The sequence below is a fragment of the Antedon mediterranea genome, chromosome 9, assembly GCF_964355755.1.
Source record: "Antedon mediterranea chromosome 9, ecAntMedi1.1, whole genome shotgun sequence".
Lineage (NCBI taxonomy): Eukaryota > Metazoa > Echinodermata > Crinoidea > Comatulida > Antedonidae > Antedon > Antedon mediterranea.
The window spans coordinates 18,130,110-18,150,496 of NC_092678.1; the positions used below are offsets into that span (position 1 = coordinate 18,130,110).

Below are 20,387 nucleotides of genomic sequence, written 5' to 3' on the forward strand. Positions count from 1 at the left end.
CGCTGGAAGGCGGCTTGGGGTTCCTATACCAGTGACTATAGCATCTATTCTTCCTTATGACCACACACCGCGGTTTCCGTCTCAATATAGATACAGCTTATCGTGGGAACAAGCTACGCGGTTTTCCGCTTACCGTTACCGCTCGTCTCTGTGTAAATTGGCCTCAAAGAACAGAATTCCCTTTTTACCGTATTCTTATTCGAATTTGCGGAATCCTCTTCAATGCATTAAAATAGCGTCTTTAAATAAGTGTTTTATTTGAAATATCATCTAATCCTTGGCTTGAATTTTATAAGGAATTTATTATTTAAAACGTTTTTGGCAATTGATACCTCGCGGAGATAGATATGCATTATCGCATAATTGCACACCGGTTTAATTAGCAGCGAAAACAAAACGTGATCAATCAAAAAGTGCATTTTTATTGCTTCATTGATTTTATATCAACACACATGGCTGATGTAACCAATATTATCTTAACAATTTTATCGGTGAAAGAGATAATATAAAACAGATATTATTTTTATTTTGTTTCTTTGTATGATGTATTGTAGTACTCTACTGACATTTAAAAATTTCATCGTTTTAACATTATAGTTACAATGTAACTGAAGCAATATGTTTGTAGTCATTTTAACAAATTTTAATTTCTCCTAAGGTTCTCTTCACGTTTAGGTACAGCCAACAAAGACACTTATTCTGAGATGGGCCAGTAGACCGGGGTATACCCTCCCCCACCCAGTGGCGTAACGCGGAGGCCAGAGGCCCCTGGTTTAGGAACCACTTGATGCCTCGGGCGGTTTTAGCATTTTCGACATATGTATACCTGTTTTCCTCTTGGCACTGCTCATGGGCCCCATGAGCTCCATGCCTCCCCCCCCCCCCCCCCCCGGGGTTTAGCCAGTGAGCGCTCTTATCCGTTACGCCACCACTGCGTTTCGTGTGTACACTGAACCTCCAATCATTATGTGTTTATTAATTAATTTGATTAATTTTCTATTTTTACTGAATATATATTCAGTGGCCATAAAAAAAGAATGAAAAACATCAAACAAATTAAACAACTAGCCAATGAAAGATCCGATTGGAAACAACTGGTAAAAGAGATATACGGAGCACCCCAAGCGGAAATGTCGTAGACTTCAGCGGAAAGGCAGTAATCTATCAACAATCATTATAAGAAAGAAACCCACGAAACGTTTACTTTAACTGAATACATTTTAGGAGTCAACGAACTCATTTTAATTTGATTTTTTTATAGATTCGATACAACTTAATGCATTAAAATGTGGAAAACAACGAACTGTCAGGTAAGTAAAACGTTGATTTGTTCAAACTATTAATCATGTGAACGTGAACCCAATGGTTTACACTCCTATTGGCCTTGTGTTAATGACGTATATTACAAACAAAACATTAACCCATCAAAATGTTAATGAACCAGATGGCTTACTGTGCTACGACGAAATAATCAAGCAGGGTTTTTTTTAGAATTGATTTCAATTACCAATTACGGTATACAAAACTGACGTCTTACATTGTATTTAGTATTATTATTTGGGAGTCTTTTAGCTATTAAGATAATTAGACCTTATTACAATGAAAGCAGTTATGGGTTGTGTTCTTGCTTTTAGGTTCATAGATTAATATATAAACGCTTAACAACAAATCAACAAATGTATCGATCGATTAATGTTGGTATAATTTATTTCAGGCCTAGGCCTATGTGTGATTTCAATCTACTAGACATTAATTTTTTTTAAGAAAATCGGTAAAATGTTGCGATTGTTGTTAATTTTGTATTCTATTACTTTGATCAGGTTGGCGTATTAAATTAATTAAGGCAATTTATGAGTAGGTTTTCGACTGAATATAAACGAATAATATAGTACTTTATTTTATTTTCGATTTTGTTAAAAACTGGGTTGCTGCCCTCTATAATTGTAATCCAAAACTAATAGCGCGACCTCTGTCGTCAAACTTTAGTCTAACAAAATGGCTGCGCCCATGGGTCTTGTCAGGCCTCGTCTGTCAGGCATTCTAAGCCTGATATTTTCCAATGTAAAATGTATTGGTTCATGTTACAACATAAGGTAACAAGATTAAGATTTAATAGTTCTAGGCGCTATTGTAATAGCGCCTAGGCCTAGTTTAACATATTTTATTTTAGGTCTAGGCTAGCCTACTATTCTAACTAAAAAAAAGCCAGGAGGCTAGAGCCTAGGCCTAGCCTGCCTCTCTAACTAAATCTAGGCCTAGCTAGACCTAGCCTAGAGGGAGTAGGCTAGAAGAATGAATGTCACGCATGCAGTCATATTTGGCCGGCATGATCATGTAAATTGTAATGATGATGGCGAAACCTGCCGCCATGTAGGCCTAGACAGAATTGCCTATAATATAGACTAGTACTAATACTAGTAGAGAGTCTACCCAAGCTGCCGCCTAGTAGTACAGTAGACCTACATCTGGTGGGGCCCAATAAAAAAAGGTTTTTCAGCTATATTAATATTATATTATATAATAAATGTTATTGAATAAATGGGTTGATGTCTATCTTTGTTTGGTCAGCTGTACATACAAATAAAACACTAATTATACTATACTTTTTAGTATTGTTGTACATTTAAACACTATCTTTGTAAACATTTGTATTTTTGCAGCAAAACATCAAACCGAACATTCAGCAGGCTGCATCCTACTGATGATGAACTGTACGTTAAAACTACAGTTAGTCTTTTGTCGAAAGAGGTCACCGACGTCCCACAAGTGACAGCCTACAGTCAGAAGGGATTCACCATTAGTGAGGATTCAATTACTGGGCCAGTTGCAATATTACCGAAGAGTCTCATCTCGTGGAATGTAAGGGTAACTTAATTCGATGTTCCGCAAGCTACGGGACACAAATTGTAAAAAAAAATATTAATAAAATATTTGACTGACAGGCAAGCATCTTACCATCTTGTAATTCCACTTTCATGACATCATTTAATTTACTTTACTCTCTCTTTTTTTGCTAACTTGCACTATTTTTATTTACAGATTCGAAATTGGGAGGAGATTTCAAAAGAAAGTTTAAGTTTATTTTATTTGATAGAACCTAAAATAGGTGAGAAAATATGTTTGAGGAATAATAAAATGTCATTCCTATTTTGTACTCAGTTTACCTCAGTGATTTTTTTCAAACACGTAATCAGTGGAGCTGTGTTTTGACTTTGTCAGGTACCCATTTATACACCTGGATGAAGAGAGGTAAATGTAAGTAATGTCTTAACAAAGACACAAGCAATGTGACGAGCATTGGAATCGAACCCGCGATCAATACACTGTTGGACAGTAACAATGTGTACCAGTAAAAGATCTTGGTTATAAACGATGAGACTACTGTAATTGTCTTAATTTATTAACATTGTCCTGTAATTTTAATTATATATTTTTAGAAATTTTTATACTCGGTGTTGGATCAACAAACCGAAGACTTGACCCTGAAATTCACTCCTTTATGAGTTCAAAGGGCATAGCACTGGAAGTGCAAGATACGGTAAGTGACATACATTTTGGGGAACTTCTAATTCACTCCTTTATGAGTTCAAAGGTCATAGCGCTAAAAGTTCAAGATACTGTAAGTGACATGCATTTGGAGAACTTCTAATTCACTCCTTTATGAGTTCAAAGGTCATAGTGCTAAAAGTGTTTAATCCAATCATTATGTTGACATTAAATATTAAATTAAACTTTCAAACAGGGAAGTGGGGGGGGGGGGCTGAGATTGGACAGAATAATCTCTTCCAAAAGATACATTGGTTTCTTTAAGAGTGCACACACAGCCTATACAGTACTATAATTTTTTTTTCATTTCAGAGGCATGCATGCGCCACATTCAACTACTTGGTAAATGAAAGCCGTATCGTGGCAGCTGGCCTGATACCACTTGACCCTGTCTTACCCCCATCATTAGCAAAACTAAAAGGAATAGGAAAGGGACAACAATACATCGAATGACCGAGATTCTCAGTTTAAAAAATCGGTAACTAGAATTCAATTTTATCAAATTGATTCAATTTTTAAAAAAACAAATACACTGTAATATATTTTATACTCCTCCTGAAGTTGTTTAGTGTTTTTTTTTCAATGTCGAGTTGGCCAAATTTTGACAAGAGAAATTTGGCTGAACCCTTTATGGTGTAAACCTGATCAAAATAGGTTTCTTCTGTTTATGTACATTGTTGCAGACTATTGTAGCCTGCAGGAGTTGTCATTAAGGTTTTTAACTGTCCAGTTAACAAGTAGATAAGTTTTCTTACTTGCCCAAATTCAATATTACTGGCCACGAGTGTTGTATGCGAAAATTAAGTATCATAAATGACACTTTATGTTAAAAAAATATTCTGGCCCCATTTGGCCAGTTTTACAGGCCTGCCATGGGTTTTACTGGCCATTGTACTAATTGAATGGCAAGTCATATACTCGTGGAGATATACTGCCGTACTTTGAGAAAAGGCATTACCTCTACATTTTTTTCGAATTTGAGATTTTTGTCTTATTTGATTCTTAAGGGCATAACTTAACATCTGAATTGAGCATACATGGCATATTTTTGTTTGATGTTCTTCTCAAGACTATACATTTAGAAATAGAATATTATTTGTATGTTTTTTATAATAAACAAAAACGCATTTTGCTCATTTACTCAAAAGTACCTTTTTGTAGATAATGCCTTTTCTTAAAGTACGGCAGTATTGTACTCAGTTTCCAAAGAATTGCGTATAAAACAAGCATACATTTAAGTACAGTATGACACGCCATATGTGCAAAATGTTTTAGCTGAATCTCTATTTAAAACCTGGACTATGTGTTTACATTATTCTAAAAATTTAGCAACATCATAAATCTGTAGGCAGAAAATGAAAGCAAATCTTCCATCTAAATTGATAGCTGGTGTTTCAAGCTTTTGAAACCGGGTTGGTATTTTTGTTAATATATTTGTTGGTGATAGTAAGTATTTATGTGTTCAAAAACAATAAATAAAACATACATACTTTTAAAAATAAAATGCATTTATTTAAATGTGTCTCCTGTCAGACAACACTGATTTATCATTTCATTTCACCCTGAAAGCAATTTTTCTCTGACTTTTTTAGATAGAATTCGCTTAGTTTTGTGCAACACAAATACCTTCTTTGGTGAACAGTATTAATATTTTGGGAGACTAATAGGTGATTTTTCATTTACATTTTATAATCACAGGTCAAATAAAAAAAAAAAATGACTTTCACGTCCTCAACTCAAGGATGATTAAAAGTATGCTTGCAAAATTAATGATTCTTTCACATTTTTTTTTAAATATCTACATTTTTTAAACAAATAAAAATGAAAACACTCAGAAACTGAGTGAAGTACCACAGAGTGTACATGTTGATATTTAGGCCCATGTTAAGAATACAGATTTTTCTTCTTTTTTTTTTCTATTTGTAAAGTTATCAATGAACCAATTGTCTTGAAATTCAGTAGGCAGCCGCATGTTCTAAAAGTATATATACCTATTCACACCAAACTATTTAGGATAATAGTTTGAAAATAATGAGGGATGGCATTTTTTTTTGGCTAATAATAATAATAATAATATATACAAATTATAATAATATAATATGGCAACAAAATATGATGTTTGATGTTTGTTCGTAAAAGCTATGAATAGTTGTCATATCACAGATCGATTCACTTCTTTGTTTTCCTCACATGACGTAAAGAAATCCAGTACATGCCTACATATTTAAATTAAAAGTATTGCTTTTTAAAACACTAATAGCTTTGGTTAAAACGTGGAGGTATATTGCAACCTCCAGGGATAGACTATGCTCTCCTTAGGGCATTCGATAATGCACACCCTACCCTCACCCTATTTTAGCAATTCCAATACAATATAGAGGTTGAATTCAGCACATTTAAGATTTAGGCCCAATCAATATAATCAATTAAAAATATTCAATAAAAATAATAATAATAAATTAAAAATAATAATAATAATCAATAATAATCATTAAATAACTTATCAATTAATTATAAATGTAATTGTAGTGGTACAGTACCTACAACCTACTGTAAGGTTTGTCATATTAATAAAAAAAAAACTTCACCACCTACATTTACCCTGAAATTTGGCACACAGATTTTTGTTTTCCTTTAAAATCATATTCATTTTAATATTGTATTCTTACTATTCACTTTTACCAGACCACTACAATATAATTGTTTTTCAATTGTTTAGTTACTTCATATTAATGAAAAAAAAAACCAAACAAAAATAATATTACGGGGACACCTCCAGGGCACAACAAATTGTTCCCTTAATATAGGCATAGAATAGATACATTAAATTTTAACAATGCTTACTAAATATAATTAAAATTACAGCCTTTATTTATGTCAAACTAAGATTGCACATACGCTAAAACATAAAACAAACTTTTAAATTAAAAAATAAATATTTGCTAACATTATTACAAATTACTGTGGACATACGAAAGTATTTGTTTATAGGGTGAAAATTAAAATGTTTAATATACAAAATAATATATACATTGTTTTATGATTAAAATAAATGAAAGGGTTTTAATACGCCACATGCAGCATACCTTGAATGAAAAAAAGTGTAACTCTAAAAATTGAACGTAACAATTTTGAATAAAAGTTTTGATTCATTACATAGTACACAAGAATGTTAATACCACTTTTCACATATTTCATATTTTCGTTATTAATAAAATGGCAAATCGGGTGTTGCTAAAAAATGTATTTCAAATCAAATCCAAGTATAATATGTTATTCTTTCAAAACCTTCTATCATGGGCCATTATTATTATTATTATTATTATTATCATAATTTACTTCTAATACTACTTATTCTATATTATGATTTTTTTCCTCCTGTGTAAGTATGTTCCATAGAGATATGAGGACGGTATTGACTAAATAGCAAGGATACAAACATGGTATATGTTTCGTTCTATGACTAATTTGGCAATTTAATGCTAATAGCACACACCTCATCTAAACCACTCTAAATTAATTACAGTATAAAGATTTTTTTAAAGGAATTAACTTTTTTTTTACGTGATTGATATTGACAAATTTTTGAAATTTTATAGCAAATTGGACAGATGTAGATATTACATTTCCAGGAGGGGGTGGGGGGGGGGGGGGCGATCCATACATTTTTAAATGGCAAGCACTAACATAATCTATCAAAGATAGATATTAAAAAGTAGTTAATAATTCCATTTTACCTGTCTAAATTGAGGTAGAGTACGACCCAAGTGCTACAGTACAACCAGCTTCCTTAGCACCGTCATCTCGGTAAAAAAAACTAATGATTCTCGGGAGACCAATGCATTATGGCAACCATTTACCGCGCAAACATTACCACGAAATCGTATCTTCTTTAAAAACTTCACTGTCTCACAGACCACATTACGCGACACACAGCTAAAAAGTAACGCATTATCTGTGAACAAGATTTCAAAGCATGATAAAGTAGACTAGAAAAACAGTGGGAGACCTTTCAAATTGTGGTTATTGCATTATTAACTTCAGCCTCATTGTGTTATAAAAGTGCCGTTTTTTTTCGTACGCGCATCTAACCGCGAGAAAATCGGCAATTACAGTACAGGAGGATGGATAAACTATTTCATAATTTATGCTTATAAACCAAGTCTCACTCGAGGTTTAGGGAGTGGTGTTGAAAGAGTTGCGAGTTACAACCCTGGCATTAGGTTTAGGGAGTGGCGTTGAAAGAGTTGTGAGTTACAACCCTGGCACTAGGTCAGGATTGAACCTCAGGATTGGAAGGCAAACATGTTAACCACCAAGCTACTACAAGCCTAAGTCTATTCGCCATGGAGTTGAAAAAGTCAGGATTGAACCCTGAACTTGGGATTGGAAGGCAATCAAGTGCAGAGTCGATGGTGCCAAGCCTTATCCTATCCTATAGCTTCACCATACTTCCAACTATCTATGTAATATAACACAAAGTGTTAGACGCACAGTCGATGGTGCCAAGCCTTATCCTATGCTATAGCTTCACCATACTTCCAACTAAAAATTGTAAAATCAGGTTATGCAATATCATATAGTTGGTCTGTGAGATACACGTAAAACTATTTGTATTTGCTATTTTATGTTTGTACAATTACGAAGGAACATTTTCAGGCATACAATTTGTTTTGGTCGTATTTTGGACATTCGATCCATGGTCAAACACTCCTGTGTAGAAGATGCTCAATGACCACTTTCTCGTCGCTGCTCGACACTCTGTCATGGTCTTCTCGGTCCGTTAGCAGACCGTCTGATTCGGAGTCGCTGTTTCCCTTGTGGTATTTGACAATGTCGTACGACGGAAGACCTCGGCTTTTCTTGGACATTTTTTTGTGCTTCATTAGTATGTTATCAACGACCCAAAACATAATACCCTTTAGAAATAAAATAAATATTAATTTAATACAATTACAGTAATAATATTGCATTTAATATAGCACTCAATAATTCACAAAGTCTATCATTATAATGAAAAAAGGAAATTCAGTCAAAAATTCTTGAAATACGATAGTCTTGTTCTCAGTAAACGATTTCAGAGTTTCGGACCACTGACTGGTCGCGTAATTTTTTTTTCCAGGACGAACGTGGGCAGAAATCATGAATAATTCATGATTAATTATGACATAATAGGGAACATTATAGAGGGCGCTGTATAAGAATGCAGAGAGATTAAATAATTAGTGTAAACAACGATTGCCAACCGAAATGTTTGGTCTAGTGGTAAAGGCTTTAACCTATTACGCTGAAGCCCTCGGTTCAAGGTCTTTCATGAACATGTTTTTTTTAATAGTTGAGAGAGATTATTTAGAGGGTTAGGTTTAGTATATTTAGGAAGTAGATCAGCTATCTTTCAATTCTTTATAATAGAAAATAATTAAGGTAATGAATTATTCATGACTTCTGCCCACGTTCGTCCTGGAAAAAAAAAACACGCTGACTGGTCTGTTACGGAGAGAACATGCATCAAATCAACATTTCAATCAATGTTTCTGAGATATTGTATTGTTTGTGTTTATAACCGTGTTGTAATGTTGTAACATAAAAAGTAGATAAATATAAAATTAACGATTACGATTACTTACATTGACTATAAAAGGTATAATTAGAATATGCAGAACTATCCTTACTTCTCCACTAAATATATATTTATGACTTACTAGTATACTTTGCATCTGAAAGAAATAATGTTCAAACACATTATAATAAGTCTAATTTAAATATTTATTGTTGTAGCTCACTAAGGGGGGGGGGGCAAACCTGTTGTAGTGAGTCCTACTAATGGAAGAAAATAATACAGCCATTTGAAATATTGGACTATACCGTTATAGTTCGGACATTCATAACCCCTCCCGATATTTCAGGTTTCCAAGTTGGGGGGCAGTGGCGTAACGCAGAGGGAAAAGGCTGGCTTAGCACTCCTAAGGGGCCTTCCAATGCTGGGCCCCTGGGTTTAGCCAGTGAGAGCTTATAACCGCGCCACTGTTGAGAGGTCTACCAAAGGTAGTCAAGGTTTTGTATATTTATAGTAATTTAAAGTTATGAAAAATGAAAAAAAAGATAATTTGTAATCAAATTTGTCACCTTATTCCCAATTTCGAGAAGAATCAGCAAGATAATTACAGCCTTTGAAATTAGCAATATCAGCAAATATAGGGCACATTGACCAATCCACGCCTCTAATTTAGGAGGATCTCCATATTCTCCTGATAATAGTGATATATAACCTCTCCACTTGACTATACATTGCGATATTTTGACCAGAATATATATAAGAATTAGTCCAAGACTGGAGTCTAACAGGAAGTTAACTAAATATCTGAAAAATAATACATAACAAATTATTAATTAATGTGCACTGAATTTAGAATGTTTGCCACTTGGAAGTAAATAAGTGCTATAGTGAAATAAGTGCTATATATAGTGAAATAAGTGCTATAGTCAAATAAGTGCTGCAGTTTAATAAGTGATGCAGTCATACAGTTGTCAAATAAGTAGTAGTTCTAGTAAACTAAGCACAACAATCGAATAAGTGCTTCATTTGAATATCAGATTTGAATAAGTACCGCAGTCGCATAAGTACCATAGTCAAATACTGCAAGCAACGCAGTAATAACGAATAAGTAGCGGAGTCAAAATAAGTAGCGGAGTCGAAATAAGTACTACAGTCGAATAGTGCAGCAGTCAAATAAGTATGTACCATGTCAAATAAAGTACAGTCAGTTGAAATAAGTACTACAGTCAAATAAGTGAAACTGCAGTATTGAATAAGTACTGCAGTCTACTTTATAATACCGCTGTCAAATAAGTACCACAGTTCAAAGTAAAGTAAAATAAGTATGCTTGTAGAATAAGTACAGCAGTCAAACATTGTCCAGCAGTTTATCAAAAAAAAAATAGAAAACATTTACTCATGGAACCATAAGTTAGATCAATGATTTAATTAGTCAGTCAATGATTTAATTAGTCAGTCAATGATTTAATTAGTCAGTCAATGGTTTAGATAGTCAGTAAATGGTTTAATTAGTCAGTCAACAGTTTAATTAGTCAGTCAATGATTTAATTAGTCAGTCAATGGTTTAGATAGTCAGTCAATGGTTTAATTAGTCAGTCAATGGTTTAAGAGTGCTTGTCACCAAAAATCAGACATATTCGTAATTTAGTGGCAAGGGTCAAAATTTCGAATTGGCTCATATTTTGCACATTGGTAGACCTTGATGTAAGTAAACCTGATGTGTAGTTTGTTTGGTAAAATATCGCTTAGTTTTCGAGAAAATCGAAAAATAACGATTTTCGGCCAATTTTGTTAATTTTTGGTGTATAATTTACAATAAGTTTAACAGCCTCTGGAAGCCAAATTTTGCAACCTAGCGTTTTAATATTTTACACTTACGTTAACTAGCATCTTGACAATAATTTAGTAAAGTTTCAAAAAATTTAATGAAATTCTAATATTTTTACTAATTAATTACTAATTAGCATATATAAAACTCTTAAAAAGTAGGGTAAAAACAAACGCGTTTTTTTTCATGTGCGACGAATTTTTTTTAAATAAAAAAATCGTCAATCTACTGTTTAGATACTAATATTTATGAATCAAGTAAAAACAATTTGGGGAAACTATTTTCCGCTCCGCACCAGAGCCACAAAGTTGTAAGAAATTCAAAGATTTTATCTGTCGGCAAGATCAATCAGATGTACCTATTGTTCTCTATTTACAGATTTAAGGTAAATTTTACTACGAGAAACAAACTTTAAAGGTAAACTGAAAGGTCCTGAATAATTTGGAATTACGTTTTAATATAAAAACATCTAAAAATAAATTTCTAGTCAAATTTAAACGACTGACCCATGAAATTAAGCAATTACTATCTGAGCTCAATATTATAACTCGCTTAGCTTCATCACCTGTTATATTCTCCACTAGGTGAATTTATTCTTATTATTATTATAATATAATAATAATAATAATATTATTTTTTGCACTATACGCGCGCATGCGCAGTTTATTTTTATCAACAAAGTGTTCCCCTTGAAGTGCGCGTATACGCGAAAATGTTTGATTTGCGCGAATAATTTCGCCTAGTGGAAAACAGGCTATATAACATAATGTTCTTATCTTCTCATATAGGGAGTATTCGTACAAGCATGTTAACGCTATTTTCCAAGCTCCGCCCACTTTGTAAACAACTTGCTGTGCGTGCGCAAGCATTACGAAAAACTTTAGTTACGTGCGTCGAGAACCTTATTTTTTTTAAATAGCGTAAATGAAAACGTTAACCAAAACATGATTAAACATGCCTGGCTAGGCTTAGTCTCTATAAACCCATGATTTGTTTTAATACGTGTGGCGTATGTTGCGTGCGCTACACATGCGTTGCGTTCTACACTTCCCGTCGAAGAGCGAAATGAAAACGAGCAAGTACGTTAACGCAAATGTTCACTGAACTCTGTTGTTATGCAAATGAGTAGAATGGTGACATCCGATAACGTTCATGTGCTCGTGCGAAATTTCCTAATAATTCGTAGCCTAAACAATAAATTGTTTGTAAACTTGTAAACCATTGTTTCATCCCTTCGCTTTATTAAAAATTTACAGAATCGTCCCACATATTAAATTGTTATTTTAAAGAATTCTTACAGACATAGTTTTACCTTATTTTTTACCTTATGAGTGAGTGAGTGGCCGAGCGGTTAAGACAGTGCAACCGTAATTAAGTAGCCATAACATCGGCAAGGGTTTGAGGCTCACTCGCTCCATGGTTCTGGTGGTAGAACGAATCTTCTCGGATAAGGACTATAAACCGTAGGTCCCGTGTAGACATAGCTCATGCGCACTTTAAAGAACCTAGTACATCTTTCGAGACGAGTAGGGGGTTACCCCAGTGTACTAGTCCACACAAACACAGCCACTGTCACACACAGCCACTGTGCAAATTGGGACTGGGCCGTTTTAGAGGTGTTTACCACCTGTTGGTCCAGATCCTTCACTAACTGAGTTAGTGAGAAGTCGAATAAATAAATAAAAAACCTTCATTGCTACCTTAATCACTCAAGCAACTGCACATGGAAACCATCTTTCCCAGCAAATCAATATATGGCTTCTTGCGCTTTATGGTTATATCTGTGGTATCAAGTTCAAGAGAAGTACACATTTCTTGCAACATTGGCAAAGAGAATCTGGAGAGTTTTTCTTGAGCTTTCAGTACACAAATATTATGCTTTCAAACATTATTGGATGCTGCAAGCCTATTGTGTCCAGTACGGTTTGCGACAAAAGTTGAATTTCTCTTTCCTTTTCCGTTTTTGAATCGTCTCAATTTTCTTCGACTTCGTCACCATCTTCATTACTATCGTAATCATCATCTTCGTCATCATCATCATCATGAACGGCTGCATCTGTCCTCCTTTTTTTAGCCAAGTGTGAGAAAAAACTTGCAATCTGCTGTTAAAAATTCAGTCTTGCTACTAAATAGATGTGAACCATCGCTGTGCCTGGCCGATCTCATCTCTCGTGAGACATCACATGGATCAGCTTTCTGTCCCGTCTGCTCTCCAGCGTCAAAAACATCAATAAGGTAGGTTTTCTATGGTACAGAAAATCGGGTTTTTTTTGCAGAGGACTTTAACGCCCAGCCCATTTGCAGTTTGGGGCCAATGTCAAACCGTGGCAAATCGTTGGTTCTTGTTGGTTCTGGATTTTTAGAAGTACCCTCTTCTAGTTGTGTTGATTAATTTCATTGCCCTGTCATAAAGTGTTTCATGTTCTAGTGCGTTCTTGTGATTTTCATAATCTAAGTGTTTCTCTAGGGAAGAGTACCTCTGATATGACCTAATGCAACCTTGTTCGCGACAAAAGAACAGTTTGCTGAGGGTGCCAGGACTTTCTTCTCTTTCTATTTGTTCGTCGTCATTTATATCAGCTTGTTCTTCATGAGATGTCTTGGCTTGTATTCTTGCTTTTACTGCAATAGATGATACTTGATTTATTTTAATCAGACGTTGTATCTTGGTTATGAATTAAATTGGGTAGCTTCGAAGGCACACAGAATTTACTCAAAAGTAGATTTTGTCCTGCACCAACACCATTACGCCATCCACACCTTCATGGACCTGCTTCCATACTCTATGTTGTTGATGTGACTCACGCCTTTTATTTCCATTTCCCTGCTGCACAAATAGTACCACTCACTATCGATGCCCGTAAACCTAAACATGTATCTGTGTGCAGCGATTTCCTTCTGGCATGCTTGTAAAGGTAGGACTTCAGTGCTCTGTTTGCGGTCTTTTCTATCGAATCCACAAGCTCCGCCGACAACCGATTTAAAAGAACATGAAATCTCCATTTTGTTTGAACTTAAAGCCATCAGACAATAATTATATATATGAATTATTTTCAACACGTCTTTACATTGTAAGACATAAAATAAAATGGATAACAAATCAGTTCCGTTGTCAACGTCAATGAAGATCGTTATCTATCGAATATACGCAGTAAAGTGTTTTGTCTACTGTGGTTACTGTTTTGAAACATTCTCGTTGAGTAAGTTCGACCAGGTTCGACAAACAGGAAAACGATAACAAGTTAAAACAAATTTGTTTTTCAGTTTTATCCTATAAACTATGAGAGGATGGAATAATTTATAATAATGTGGTTTGACAAAGAATAAGCGAGTGATTTTTAGTTAATTGCTTAATTTCGTATATTGGTTAGTAATTGAAATTTTACCAGAAACGTATTTTTAGTTTGTGTTTAAATTACAACTTAATTCAAAATTTATCTTTCAAGTTTGTTTCTCGTAATAAAAGTTTGGCTTAATTCGACTTAGATTGCTAAATAGAGAACAATAGGTACATCTGATTGATCTTGCCGACAGATAAAATCTTTGAATTTCTTACAACTTTGTGGCTCTGGCGCGGAGCGCAAAATAGTTTCCCCAAATTTTTTTTACTTGATTCATAAATATTAGTATCTAAACTTTAGATTGATGACTTTTTTATTTTACAAAAATTCGTCGCACATGAAAAAAAACCTACTTTTTAAGAGTTTTATATATGCTAATTAGTAATTAATTAGTCAAAATCTTAAAATGTCATCAAATTTTTTGAAACTTTACTAAATTATTGTCAAGATGCTAGTTAACGTAAGTGTAAAATATTAAAACGCTAGGTTGCTACGTTTGGCTTCCAGAGGCTGTTAAACTTAATGTAAATTATACACCAAAAATTAACAAAATTGCCCGAAAATCGTTATTTTTCGATTTTCTCGAAAACTAAGCGATATTTTACCAAACAATCTACACATCAGGTTTACTTACATCAAGGTCTACCAATGTGCAAAATATGAGCCAATTCGAAATTTTGACCCTTGCCACCTAATGTTTGATTTTTAGTGACTGGCTCTCTTAATTAGTCAGTCAATGGTTTAATTAGTCAGTCAATGGTTTAGATAGTCAGTCAATGGTTTAATTAGTCAGTCAATGGTTTAATTAGTCAGTCAACAGTTTAATTAGTCAGTCAACGCTTTAATTAGTCAGTCAACGGTTTAAATTAGGTGTGTTTGTGTGAATATCAAACTTTTTTCTTTGGATTTTATATTATGGTATATTTTAATGATGTTCTTTTTGGAATGTGTCAGTCCACTGTAAGACACATCCCTCCTCTATGCTCTCAATTTCCTTTTTTTATTTATTTTTATTTCATTTAAACCATATTTAATGATGGCGATCCATCCAGCATTTGCTGATCATTTGGGGCCCTCAGAACAGATACAATATACAAAATACAGCAAAAAGAGAAAAGTAAAAGAAAAACGAAAAGGATATTCATAAAAGAAACATTTTGTTTTTCTAATGTACTTGTTGGCCTTAGTAATTACAGCAAGTTTTCTCAGTATTCAGTTTAAGACTGCTTCTGGTCTCTTATGGTAAATAAATCAATTATAAATTATAATTCCAGGAATGTATGAAGTATTTGTCAGGCTCAAAGGTCAAATGCTCACTTGAATGTTTTTTAAATCTGCAACATATTAGATTACTACAGAATTTGTTTTTTTTGGTGGACAATTTTTAAAATACATTCATCTAAAAGTTTGGAGGATGCATATGCCTAATTATCAAAAATTATTTGTCACAATTATTAAAGATGTTTGTTTATCGAGGCAGCCGCACATTGACAACATTAAGACTCGTGTGGGCCAAATGAATAAATAAATAAAAATCATTAAACATAATAATACAGTATAATTGTCATTAAAACATGCGAAACATTGTCAAAAATGAAAGTTACAGTATACGCACAATGTACATGGATCTACGCCCATGTTGAAGAACTTATAATCGGCAAGAAATATGTTGGCAAAATGGACCATTCCAGCACCAAATGCTTGCTTTGAAGTGTCATAAAACCTGAAAATAAAAGAAAAACATTATATTACTCTTACTTTTTTTCTGTATGCGGACATACCTTTCTGTTTTTAAACATTTGCAAAATATACAGTATTTGTCGAGTCGAGTGGTCGAGCAGCACCATACAGTAGCAATACAATCGGCACAGGTTCAAGGCACTCTGCGACCATTGTTCTGGTGGTTGCCCCGGTGTACCAGTCCATTCAGCCCCTACAGTATCGTTGTGGACAGACAACGGGCGCCGTTTAAAGGCAGCACTCGAAACTAAAGGACCTTTGGGCAGAAGAAAGTTACTGTATGTGCCGTCAACACCTGTGCGCAATTCAGCCCAGTTAGGCTGCAAGTCGCAGCTTATTCTCTTATTTACATTTACTGTCAATTCTAGTTTTTATTAACTAAATTCAAAGACTAGGTAGGAGAAAAAAAACTGATGACTGTTTTGAACTTCCATTATCTTAACCAATCAAATTTAAGTGGATATTAACAACATAGATTAATATTTGAATATTCAACCACCTGTATTTCAAATTATTCAGTATAATTACCATATTTTCCATGGTCGCCTTTCAGCTGCTGGTTCACGTAGTCGTTTTACTATAATGAAAAAAAATTTGTATACATAATACAGTATATTGTATTTTACAGTATGTTTTGTATTTAAAGCGTGGTTCCCACTAGCGACGCAACACCAAGGACGTAACGCAACGCAAGTGAATTGACCAATCACAAGCGATGGCTTATTCGCTTGTGATTGCTAACTGTCTATAACTTCGCTTGTCATTGGTTAAAACGCTTGCGTTGCGTTTACGTCCTTGCATTACGTTCTAGTGGGAACCAAGCTTAATATGTATTTTATAGGTCTACAGTTATCAATAATGTTTTGTAATTTAAATGTACATACGGCCCAAGGGAAAAAAACCCTGTATTTGATCTTGGCCTTCCTGGATTTAAATAAACTTGGGGGTGACACAAAATTTCTGGCCCTATATTGACACTTTACATGTGTCTGTTTCTATTATTTTTCTTAAGATTTTAGTTTACACATTGCCTGAAGAACTTGGACCCAAAATAAAACCGATTTATCAATTGTGATTGGTTGCGTATGTTCGATTAGATCATCTGATGTGTTGTCAAATTGCGACCACGATTAATTTAATTGGTTATTAGGGGGGGGGGGAGGTGGTACCCTCTTCAAACTATCAGATGTGATGATAAACACTGTAGACCAAACTACCCTTGCTTATGGCAATTTTTTCCCCTTTTGTGGAAAAAAAAACAAACCTGGTAAAATTACTGGCTTGCATTGCTTACATGATATTTCAGTGAAATACAATTTTTTTTTCTAAATTAAAGAAAATGGGTCTAGATAGAAGTAAGTGTAAATTTTAGTTACAAAACAAACAAAAAACGCATTTTTTAACTAAACAATTCACTATTATACAGTAAAATATAAATTAGAGGTTAAATCCAGATGTTGTATTCACTTTGATCATCATTATATAATTTGCATTATAATAAATTTCTATAGAATTATTCATTTTCAAAGCATTCATTCTTACAGCGGATATGCTTAATACGTCTCCTTGTGTTATCAGTTTAAAGCAGGGGATGTCCCTCATTAAACCAATGGCTGTCCAGGGAATATGCACAAATAACTACATAAAAGGAGCTTAAGAATGTGTCTGAAAAATGTGTTTTTTACTCTATTGTTTTTGTTATATTATCACACATTATAAAGATAATTGTCAATATCTTTTTTTAGTTAATTTCATTGTCATTGATTGTTGGATTACATTACAAATACTCTGAGAAAATAAATCATAAATGACTATACATTATACTGTACGCAATCAATTCCAATACCAGACACCTTGCTATAGAATAATTGGAAACTATCTAAAAACACAAATTGTATGCCTCTGCAACATTTTCGCCAAATTGGGTTTACCAGGCATCGTCTGAAACAGCCGCCAACATTTTCTGTGGGACCAACGCCTTGAGGGGACGGGTTTAAGTACTTTCTTTGAGCAGCAGCTCAACTGAAATTATGTAAGATAAAACACTGATCTGATTCTATCAAATTAAAAGCATAGCTAACCATAACATCATGTAAATACCAGAAGTTGATTTTTTTATCTGACACGATAAAATTAGGCCTATGTGATGACGACAAGATTGATATTGTAAACCGACTCTAGGCCTAACCGGTTCGGCGCTAGTTCCGTTTCGCACCTGTCGTTTATTTCGACTCAAAATTGGTTAAGTAACTTTATCGTGAGTACCACACCTTAGAATTAGGCCTCAAAAATACTATTACGAAGGAGATCACACAAAAAGTAAAAAATAAATCCTTTAAATTGATGAATTTACAGACGTGTTTCTCGCACATCGGTTCGTGAATTTCGCATACTCCATGTTCAATGTTGTTGTTTCTATGGAGCGCCAAAAGAGCAATCATAATAGAGGGCTAAATACTCAGTAAATTACGTATATTTAATGCATTTATTGATGAAAATTACGTTCAATTTTATATTTTGTCAATGTCAATGCAACAAAAATATTACTGTTGATACTGTACATGGTTTTTGCAGGAACTTTTAGGAATGAAAATCGACAAATTCATCATCATACATGTACTGTAGTGTATTAATAATATTCCTCTTAGTCTTTCTCTTAGGAAGGCGTAGGCCTAGGGTTGGTTGCTATTTGAAAACAGCAAATTATTAGCAGTAAAATGTTACAGCATTTTTATTGACAAAATATATTAAAATTAAACGTGTATTTCAATAATAAATGCAATAAAAGAAGACGCATTCCACTGAGTTTTTAACCATCTATTGTTGTTGCTCTTTTGGCGCGCCATAGAAACGAAAATATTGAACTTCGAGTATGCTAAATTCGCGAACGGTATGCGAGAAACATGTCTGTAAAATCGTCAATTTAAGGATTTATTTGTTACTTTTTATGTGATTATTCTTAATAAAAGTACTTATGTGGCCCAATTTTAAGGTGTGGTATTCACAATAAGTTGCTTAACAATTTGGAGTCAAAAGGAAGTCGAAATAAAAACAGGTGCGAAACGGAACTAGCGCCACCGGTTCAAGCTACTGTATGCTGTACATCATGACATAGCCTACCTTACCTAATGTAGGCTAAGTCTAGTATTGTAACTACTGTAGACCATCTAGGCCTAGAGTAGTAGGAGGCTATACTGTTGTAGGCCTAGGTAAAATGGATACTTACACATTAAAGTACAGAAAGCTACAAAAGCCAAAACAAACTGGACAAACCAACTGAAACGGCCCGTCAAAGCACATCCTTCTTCCATATCATCACCGCCATCCATGCCTAAGTTTGGGTTAGATACTTCTTGTAGTCTAGTCGAGTAGCCAACGCTTGTGACAGAGTGTTCAACGCTAATCATGTTAGGCCAGAGGAAGGCTATTCCAGTACCGGTAATCAGGAACCGCTACCGGCGTCGAGTATCGACTATCCGCTATCGTCACCTAATATTAATAATGTAAACTTGGGCCTAGCTAAACAGCAGCAGAAGAATTTATGATCTTCCGAACTCAACGAGATTACACAAAGTGTATTTCATAAATATTATACCACATGTTTCATACCAGTACTAGGCCTAAAGTCACATAAAATCGTATTCCCATTCATTCGTACTTCCTGATTAAAATAAAGGTATTTTAGGCCTAGCAATCATCGTCCGTGTAGTACTCTTTTTGTGTTTTCATGCGTGTCCATTTCGTCATTCCTAAATATTTCGTACACAAAAGAAATATGATGTAGCGCCCTCTATAGTTTTTAGATTCATCATTATTCAAAGGGAGCCATATTATTATAATTATTTTTAGAATAATAGGCCTATATCTGTCATAATATTCTTTTATAAATTAATAATAATTTGAATAACATGTAATCATGTATTGCAGGACACATGAATAGGAAAGGCTCGATTTTCCTACCACATTAAACAAATTAATAATTAAATATAGGGTAATCCCAATGACCGGCCCATTATATAATATCCGGAGAACTGCAGACATGTTTGCATATTAATAATTTATAGTGATTGAAAAATTGAATAATACAAATAGGGCTATTATAGAGGTTTGATTAAATGCGACAGAACAGCAACACAACAACAGTCTAATCAACACTTTCAACGCCCAAAAGTTTTTTTATGATTTAAAAAATCCTACAAAAATTCGAAAACGAATTGTGTGTGACAACAAAAAATATCGGTTTGCTGCCCTATCTAGACATTAAAAGTCTAAAAAATAAATATAAAAATATGCTCTCGTTTCGTTTTAAAAAAAAAAACACTAAATTGTATAGATTCTCACCAAATACATAATTCCTACCTGTATGTGTTATACT

The 20,387-nt window shown here is 34.0% G+C and overlaps 2 protein-coding genes across 2 annotated transcripts; one reads left to right on the plus strand and one right to left on the minus strand.

Annotated features, from left to right (window-relative positions):
- Positions 1-1,996: 1,996 nt before the first annotated feature.
- On the plus strand, positions 1,997-5,060 carry LOC140058577 (NADH dehydrogenase [ubiquinone] 1 alpha subcomplex assembly factor 3-like). The gene is made up of 5 exons (XM_072104256.1): positions 1,997-2,093; positions 2,661-2,859; positions 3,040-3,106; positions 3,438-3,538; positions 3,859-5,060. The coding sequence occupies exons 1-5, from the start codon at positions 2,008-2,010 to the stop codon at positions 3,997-3,999; spliced, it is 594 nt and encodes a 197-aa protein (XP_071960357.1). The 5' UTR covers positions 1,997-2,007; the 3' UTR covers positions 4,000-5,060.
- LOC140058576 (store-operated calcium entry regulator STIMATE-like) lies at positions 5,037-19,706 on the minus strand. Its single transcript, XM_072104255.1, has 6 exons — positions 19,239-19,706; positions 16,541-16,589; positions 15,888-15,995; positions 9,673-9,907; positions 9,174-9,263; positions 5,037-8,465 (listed from the first exon to the last, which is right to left on the minus strand). Exons 1-6 carry the CDS (start codon positions 19,417-19,419, stop codon positions 8,250-8,252), a joined length of 879 nt encoding a protein of 292 aa, XP_071960356.1. The 5' UTR covers positions 19,420-19,706; the 3' UTR covers positions 5,037-8,249.
- Positions 19,707-20,387: the final 681 nt, after the last annotated feature.